Source organism: Pongo pygmaeus, chromosome 18, assembly GCF_028885625.2.
Source record: "Pongo pygmaeus isolate AG05252 chromosome 18, NHGRI_mPonPyg2-v2.0_pri, whole genome shotgun sequence".
NCBI classification, from domain to species: domain Eukaryota; kingdom Metazoa; phylum Chordata; class Mammalia; order Primates; family Hominidae; genus Pongo; species Pongo pygmaeus.
Window position 1 is genome coordinate 23,570,513 of NC_072391.2, and position 8,432 is coordinate 23,578,944.

An 8,432-nucleotide genomic window follows, 5' to 3' on the forward strand; every position below is an offset into this window, starting at 1 on the left:
AATAAATGTGCATTTCTTTTCTGAAAAATAGCAATATATTTTATTAACCTTAAAATTATGTGATGCTATTAAAATATAAATAAAAATAATAATAAAAGAAAGGGCAGGTTTGCCAGCTCTTCCCGTCTCCCCTCTTATCTCCTGACTGGAGCCTTATCTCCTGACTGGATTCCTGATCACTCCCAATAAAGACGGACTCTTAATTCGTTTCAGTATTTACTAACCTCAAAACAAGGCAATGTAAAGATGAATAATCATACTCTGCAGGTGATCTGCATGCACGCCAAATTTTGAGATGCGTTGAAAGAGGAAGTTCTTTACCTCTCTGCCTTCAATTATTTATTCTCGTTTAACCCATTTCCTCCGTTCATTCCTGAGGGCGTTTATTTACTTTTATCTACGCATGCGCACTCCTGGCTGCTAGAGAGGGCCGCTTCGCCCGGCGGTCCCGCCTTCTGACGTCGACCATTGGCCGGCTCTGCCAGCGCGCTCCTGATTGGTGGCTGCGGGCCGGGCCCCACTGTTTCTCAAAGTTGGCGGGAAAGCGGTAGCTAGGCGGAATGGCGGCGGCTGCGGACTCGTTCTCAGGCGGCCCCGCGGGGGTGCGGCTGCCTAGGTCGCCGCCACTCAAGGTGCTGGCGGAGCAGCTGCGGCGCGACGCGGAGGGCGGCCCGGGCGCGTGGCGGCTGTCGCGGGCGGCGGCGGGCCGCGGGCCGCTGGACCTGGCGGCCGCGTGGATGCAGGGCAGGGTAGTAATGGCGGACCGCGGCGAGGCGCGGCTGCGGGACCCGAGCGGGGACTTCTCGGTCCCTGGCCTGGAGCGGGTGCCGCGCGGGCGGCCCTGTCTAGTCCCAGGTAATGCCCGGGCCTCACTGGGCGCCCTCTTCCCTGCTGTCCGCCGAGAAGTTGCCGAGGCCAGATTCGATCTCGTTCTTGACACTCGAAGCGGGGCGGGGCGGGGCGGGTCTAGCCCTCCTCCGGGCCTCTGCCCCTGCGGGTCCCCGCTTGGGTACCCTTGCTCCGGTCCCTCCTTGGTGAAGTTGATCTGATGATAAGCACCACCTGCCGTCCCTTTAACAAATACAGATTCCTGGGACTCTCCCACCCCTAGTGGGAATCTTCCGGGGAGGGACTCGGGCACCTGCATTTGTCACAAGCCCCCTCTCCCAATTGATATCCTTGTTCTCCATCAAGTTTTGGGAAATACTTTCCTGGGAAACTTCTGCTCATCCTTAACGTCTCAACTCAAATGTACCTTTCTCAGGGAAGTCCTCCCTGGCCCCTAGGAACGGGAGACCCTCCTGTACCTCTGCTTAATTGAACTGTCTTGGGCTGTAGCTCACTCATGTTTGCCTCTTCTCTCTTTTTTTTTTTTTTGAGACGGAGTCTCACTCTGTCGCCCAGGATGGGGTGCAGTGGCGCGACCTCAGCTTACTGCAGCCTCCACCTTCTGGATTCAAGCGAGTCTCATGCTTCAGCCTCCCGGGTAGCTGGGATTACAGGCATGTGCCATCACACTCGGCTAATTTTTGTATTTTTTAGCAGAGACTGGCCATGTTGGCCAGGCTGGTCTCAAACTCCTGGCCTCAAGTGATCTGCCCACCTCAGCCTCCCAAAGTGCTGGGATTACAGACGTAAGCCGCTGCGCCCTGCTTGCTTCCTCTCTTAAACCACCGATGCTCTCACTTGAGCCAGCATCAGTCTCTCCTGGAGGGCTTGCTAAAGCTGGGATGGCTGGGGCTCCACCCTCAGGGTTTCTGAGTCAGGAAGTCTAGTTGGAGCTGGAAATTTGTATTTCTAACCAGCTCCCAGGTGATGCTGATGCTGCTGGCCTGGGGACCATAATTTCGACTTGTTAAATGTTTTATTTATTTGAGATAAGGGACTCACTATGTTGCCCAGGCTGGCCCTGAGCTCAAGCAATCCTCCTGCTTCAGCCTCCTTGGGTAGCTGGGACTACAGGCCTGCACCACCCACCACACGTGGTGTTTGGGGGCCATACTTTGAGAACCACTGGGCCAGACCAAGCTACTGGAGGTCCAGAGCTGTGTGGTCCTGACAACTGTATCCTCAGCATTTGGCCCAGTGCCTGACACGTAAGTGCTCCAAGAACCAATTGTCTTGAGTGACAGGCAGTGGGCATCCATCTCACTTGTTCCCTGGGATGTCAATTGAGCACGTGTTGTACATCAGCCCCCCATGTGCAGTGTTGGGCTGCAGCCCAGACCCAGATAAAGTCTGCTGGGAGACAGGCGGTGAGCAAATGTCCCAGAGGATTGCTGATCCCTGGGGACCCATGAGGATGTGCAAGGTGCTGAGTGGCCCAGGGAGGCTTCTAGAGGATGTGCGGTGTAAGCTGAGGAGGTCTGAGGCTCCCTCCCCTGGGAAATCAGGCCAAGATCACTTCATTCCTAAGGGCCCTTCCTGTTCAGTCTTGGAGTCTAACTAGAGGCAGATAGGTCAGTGGTCTGGCCTGAGCTGCTTTGGACTTGGACAGGCTTAGGTCGAATTTCTGGTTCCACCCCTTCCCAGCTGAGCTACCTGGAGCACTTTTGTTAACTTTTCTGGACTTGTACTGTTTTGTAAAAAGGAGCTAATCATTCCTGCCTGTTGTGTGGATTCAATAAGTAAACAACTGCCTTAGTACTGCGCCTGGCTCACAGTGAGAGTGCAAAATATGGGGACCCATTTACTGCCACATGCTCCTGTTCCCTCCCGACAGCCTTACCCTTCAGCCTTCCCTCTATGTATGCCTGCCCTCAGCCCCAGCGTTGGTCTAGGACAGGGTCAGCAAACTACAGGCCTCCTCTTTTCATGTGTCCTGCGAACTAAAAATGCTTTTAAGATGTTTATTTATTACTATTATTATTTTTGAGACAGAATCTCGCTCTGTCTCTCAGGCTGGAGTACAGTGACGCAGTCATGGCTCACTGCAATCTCCACCTCCTGGGTTCAAGCGATTCTCATGCCTCAGCCTCCCGAGTAGCTGGGATTACAGGGGTGCACCACCACACCCGGCTAATTTTTGTAGTTCTAGTAGAGATGGGGTTTCATCGTGTTGGCCAGACTGGTTGGTCTTGAGCTCCTGGCCACCTTGGCCTCCCAAAGTGCTGGGACTGCAGGCATGAGTCGTTGCACCTGGCAGGATTTCACATTTTTAAATGGTTGAAAAAAAAATCACGACATGTGAAAAGTATATGAAATTCAAGCATCAGTGTTCATAAGTTAAGTTTTATTGGAATACATTGGTAATTTACAGAATGTCTCGGGCCGCTGTCCCAACCACAGCTAGAATTTTATTTGGGACAGGGACCCTATGGCGGGAAAAGCCCAAAATATTTATCTCGCCCTTTACAGAAAAAGTTTGCCAACCCTTGGCCTTAGCCTTGGCCCAGCAAGTAACCCGTGCTGCTTGGTGTGTTGGTTTGCAGGCAAAGCACCTTGCAGGCAGGCTGGGGCAGTCTCCTATCTGGTCTCAGCCCTGGCATAAGCCTGGCATCTAGTAAATACTTCAGTGTTTGAACCCATGGGCATTGGTGAATCTGTCTGACATACCCACTGGCCTGAATGCCAGCTGGCAGGGGCCGTGTCATTTCCTCTTGTTAATTAATACTGAGTCCAGCTTGACAAAATTGAGTCACTGCCATCAGGGAGGCAGGGAGGTAAGCAGTCCACTAAAACACAAAGTAACATTGCAGGCAAGAGTGAGGTGGCGCAGAGGAGGGACAGCTGATCTAGGTTTGAGGGCTCAGGGAAGGCTTCCTGGAAGAGGCAGCCCTGAAGGATGCATTGGAGGTATCTGTAAGGACCAACCCTCCTGGGTTGCCTGGGACTGAGAGGGTCCTGGGACATGGGACTTTCAGTGTTAAAACTGGGACACTTGGGCACTCTCTGTCTGTGTGCAGTGGCAGGAGATTGTGCAGCTCCATGGAACAGCCTGTGCAAAGGCTTGAAGGCGATAGAGCCGCATGCCTTTGGGGAGCCTGGGGCAGTGGTGGAAGGTAGGAGGGCTCTATCCTGATGAGCCTCAGTGGCTGTCTGGAAGGACCTGCCTGCTTCAAGATGGCCTTGAACTCTGCTCACTGCATTGCTGCTCTAGTGCTGTTCCTCCACCGCCTCTTCCTCTGGAACATCCAGGAGTTTGTTTCCATAAACCTAAGGTGCTGAAGAGGCAGAGTTGAAGGAGAAGCTCTTCCTGCCCTCAAGCTGCTTTCTGTCTGCAGGAGAATCAGAGAAACCATGCTTACCTAGATCGCGCTTGGATCAACTGAGTTCTGGAGGCAGGAGGAGGATTCGAGAATGTTGACTGCAGCAGTGGGGTGGGGATGGTTTCTAAGGGGAGGAAGCTGGCAGGAGATGGGCTGGAGCCATTGGAATGGTCATGGCAACCGCGGGGTGGGGATGCGGGAAGGAGAGGGAGAGACAGTGGAGAGCTGCTTTGGAGTGGGAGAGGGTATGGGTAGAACCTACAGGGCCAATTTGTCCCATCGCATGCCTTTGAGTTCATCCGGCTGGCTGTGTGTGCCTTCCCAGTAGAGCTCCTGTTCCCCTCCCCTCTCCCGGTTGGAATGCCCTTGGGCTTGTTCTTCTCTTCCTGGGCCTTCAGTCGTTCTACTTCTGTGTGTTCCAACCCTACCAGCACTTTAAGCCCATTCAGAGGGGATGGCAAGTGCATTTTCAGAACTAGCCTCTGTCACAGAGGGACCCAGTTGGAACGTGGGGGGGAGTTCTGAGATACTTGAACACATCTTGCCTGGGGTTGAACAGCAGGATCAGGGGTCAGCTTGCCTGGCTTCCTTCAGTCAAAGCCCAAGGCCCCACGTGCAGTGCAATGAAAGCCTCACGAGGCAGGCAGCGGGGCTGGCACCAGGCCTGTCCTTCATGCAGCGTTTGGAGTTTTCTTTTACACAATCAGGTTTTGTGTGGTTGAGACTGGCCAAGTTTCAAGTTTTGCTTTCAAGGAGAGTCACTTCCTCAAGGGAATGGGTAGAGAGTCACAGTTAATATGTCATTAGATCATCCTGGTGGCAGCCGGCCCTTATGTGGATTTACTTGTATGTGCTGGAGGAGGTGGCAGGGATAGGTCCCAGCAGTTGGAACAATGGGGCGGGGGGCTGCCTGCCCAGCCTTTTCGGCAATGTGGAGGGAAAATTGGATTGCTTAGTAACTGTCAGAGGGTGTCTGCAGAAAGAGGATGTGTCCTGTGCACAGAAACCAGTCACATACCCTAGCATTGAGCAAGGAACGGGATTAGAGGAAAGCTGAGGTTTTCTGCCCCTGCCTCAGAGCCACCTAATTATAACTGGCTCTGATGGGAGCATCTCCTCCATTCCTTGGGCATGGTTACATTTTACATGACAGTTTTGTTTGGTCTAGTAAAATCAGAAACCAAAGAAGATGGCCGGGTACAGTGGCTCACACCTGTAATCCCAACACTTTGGGAGACCAAGGTGGGTGGATCACCTGAGGTCAGGAGTTCAAGACCAGCCTGGCCAACATGTGAAAACCTATCTGTACTAAAAATACAAAAATTAGCCAGGCATGGTGGCAGGCACCTGTAATCCCAGCTATTCAGGAGGCTGAGGCACAAGAATCGCTTAAACTCAGGATGCGGAGGTTGTAGTGAGCCGAGATTGCACCACTGCACTCCAGCCTGGGCGACAGAGCGAGGCTCTGTCTCAAAAGAAAAAAAGAACATTACTATGGGCTTTTCTTCTTTTTCTAGGAAAGTATGTGATGGTGATGGGAGTGGTTCAGGCCTGCAGCCCTGAGCCCTGCCTGCAGGCTGTGAAGATGACAGACCTTTCTGATAATCCCATCCATGAAAGTATGTGGGAGCTGGAGGTAGAAGATTTACACAGGAATATTCCTTAGATAATGTTGGAACTGTCGTTAAAAACAACCAAAATCCTGAAACTATTTAGAAGCTTATAATGATGTGGATTTCATGGACATTTTTCAATGCGTATTTTTCAAAAGTTTTTCAGAGAGCCTTGCTTTGGTTGACCAAGGAGTCCGGATGTAGGAATGTTTAAATCCTGGGATACTTCAGTGACACAGCCTCTGCTGCCCCTTGATTTGCCTGTGTTTGCTGTGAAAAGCAGATGCTTGTGTTTCTTTTTCCTTCCTGGTGTGTGTGTGTTAATTCTCTCTCTCTCTCTCTCTCTCTCTCTCTGAGGCACAGAAGTCTCATGTTGCATTTTCCAAATTTTATGAGTGATGATACTTTTTCCATTACTGCTGCGTCCCTGTTTTACAATGCAAAATTTAAGTACGGTCATTGCCCATGGTGATTAAAGTGTGGTTATGGGCAGGAAGACAGACTGTGTAAAAAAGGAATGACATCCTGGCTCCTCATCTTCTTCATCAGCAACTACCATAACCAGTGTGCAAGTCAAATGGCATTTCCTAACGGCAGGCATGGCGGCCCCTGAAAGACAACAGCTCCCTTTCTGCTTCGGAAGACCACTCAAACATTTAGATGCAGCTCTATGCCTTTTCCTAGCTAGAGAAAGTGATACCTTCTTCCATTACTCAGAGATATTGAGACGTTTTCAGAATTTCTTGTTGAAATGAAAAGCATCAAGATAAAGGATGCCTTTCAGGCATTAGCTAAACTTCTGCTTCATAACTTTGGGTGAGACATGGTGAGCCTCCTGGTGTTCTAAGAGTTCTTTTGTCTTTGTATGGAATGACTTTTTGCAGTGATTGTTTTGAATGTTGGGTTTCTGCTGTCTGCTTAGTACCCATGCCTGAATTTTTTGAGATTGTAAATATCAAAGGAGTTAGATTATGTTCTGACATGGTTGTAGACTTTCACCTGGATTATTGATATTCTACCTCTAATAAATTTTTTAATAGGCTGTATGGTTTGTTTTTTTTTAATAGACTTTTAAGAAAACAGTGTTAGGTGTTCAGAAAAATAGAGGAGAAACTACAGTGTTCCCATATACTCCACACGCACACCCCACTCCCAGTTTTTGCAGCTGTGAACATCTTTTATTAGGATGGTACATTTGATAAACCAACATTACATTCTTATGAACTAAAGTTTAGTTTACATTAGGCTTCATTCCTTCTCTTATACATTCTGTGGATTTTGCCAAATGCATAATAACGTGTATCCACCACTACAATATCATCCAGAATAGTTTCACTGCCCTAAAAATCCTCTGGGTTCCCCTTATTCACCCCTCCCCACCAACCCTGACAATCACTGATCTTTCTTTTCAGTTTTGCCTTTTCCAGAATATCACATAGTTGGATCATACAGTAAGTAATTTTTTTCAGACTGGCTTCTTTCATTTACTGTGCATATAAGATTCCTCCATATCTTTTTTTTTTTTTTTCTTTTTTAAGACAATCTCACTCTTGCCCAGGCTGGAGTGCAAGAGCACAATCACAGCTCACCACAGCCTCAACCTCTCAGTCTCAGGTGATTCTCCCATCTCTGCCTCTCAGGTAGCAGGACTACAGGTGTGCATCACCATGCCTGGTTGATTTTTTTGTATTTTTTGTAGAGACAAGGTTTTGCCATGTTGCCCAGGCTGGTCTCAAACTCCTGGGCTCAAGCAATCTTCCCATCTCGGCCTCCCAAAGTGCTGGGATTACAGGTGTGAGCCATTGTGTCTGGACTCCTCCAGGTCTTTTTGCAGCTTGTTAGCTTTTTTTTTCAATAAATGCCCGTGCTTATTACAAGATAGAAACATGAAGAATTCCTTAGGGACTTTTTTTTTTTTTTTTGAGACAGAGTCTAACCCTGTCACCCAGGCTGGAGTGCAGTGGTGTGATCTCTGCTCACTGCAACCTCTGCCTCCCGGATTCAAGCGATTCTCCCGCCTCAGCCTCCTGAGTAGCTGGGATTACACATGTGTGCCACCATGCCCAGCTAATTTATTTATTTATTTATTTTGAGCTTTTTATTTTTGTTTGTTTGTTTAAGATGCGGCCTTGCCCTGTCACCCAGGCTGGCGTACAGTGGCACGAACGTAGCTTACTGCAGCCTCAACCTCCCAAACTCAAGCAATCCTCCCATGTCAGCCTCCTGAATAGCTGGTACTACAGGCACAAATTCCTGGGCTCAAGCAGTCCTCCCACCTTGGCCTCCCAAAGTGCTGGGATTACAGGTATGAGCCACCACACCCAGCCAGCTCATTTCTTTTTATCACTGAATAATGTTCCATTGTATGGATGTACCATAGTTTTATCTAATCCACCTATTGAAGGACATCTTGACTCCAGTCTTTGATAACTATGAATAGAGCTGCTGTAAACATTCATGCCCAGGTTTTGTGTGGGCCTAAGTTTTCAGCTCATTGGGGTAAATGCCTAGGAGTGCAATTGCTGGGCCATATGGTAAACCTATGGTTAGCCTTGTAGAAACTGCCAGTCTGCTTTTGCATTCTCACCAGCAATGAAGGGGAGTCACTGTT

General features: G+C 49.5%; 1 protein-coding gene across 1 annotated transcript; it reads left to right on the forward strand.

Annotated features, from left to right (window-relative positions):
- The first annotated feature begins 542 nt into the window (after nucleotides 1-542).
- On the forward strand, nucleotides 543-6,857 carry LOC129016372 (recQ-mediated genome instability protein 2-like). Its single transcript, XM_054455777.2, has 2 exons — nucleotides 543-855; nucleotides 5,726-6,857. The coding sequence occupies exons 1-2, from the start codon at nucleotides 561-563 to the stop codon at nucleotides 5,872-5,874; spliced, it is 444 nt and encodes a 147-aa protein (XP_054311752.2). The 5' UTR covers nucleotides 543-560; the 3' UTR covers nucleotides 5,875-6,857.
- Nucleotides 6,858-8,432: the final 1,575 nt, after the last annotated feature.

Coding starts and splice junctions, on each gene's coding strand:
- LOC129016372 (XM_054455777.2), top strand. CDS start 561: ATGGCGGCGGCTGCGGACTCGTTCTCAGGCGGCCCCGCGGGGGTGCGG. Junction 856..5,725: donor GCGGCCCTGTCTAGTCCCAG/GTAATGCCCGGG, acceptor TTCTTTTTCTAG/GAAAGTATGTGATGGTGATG.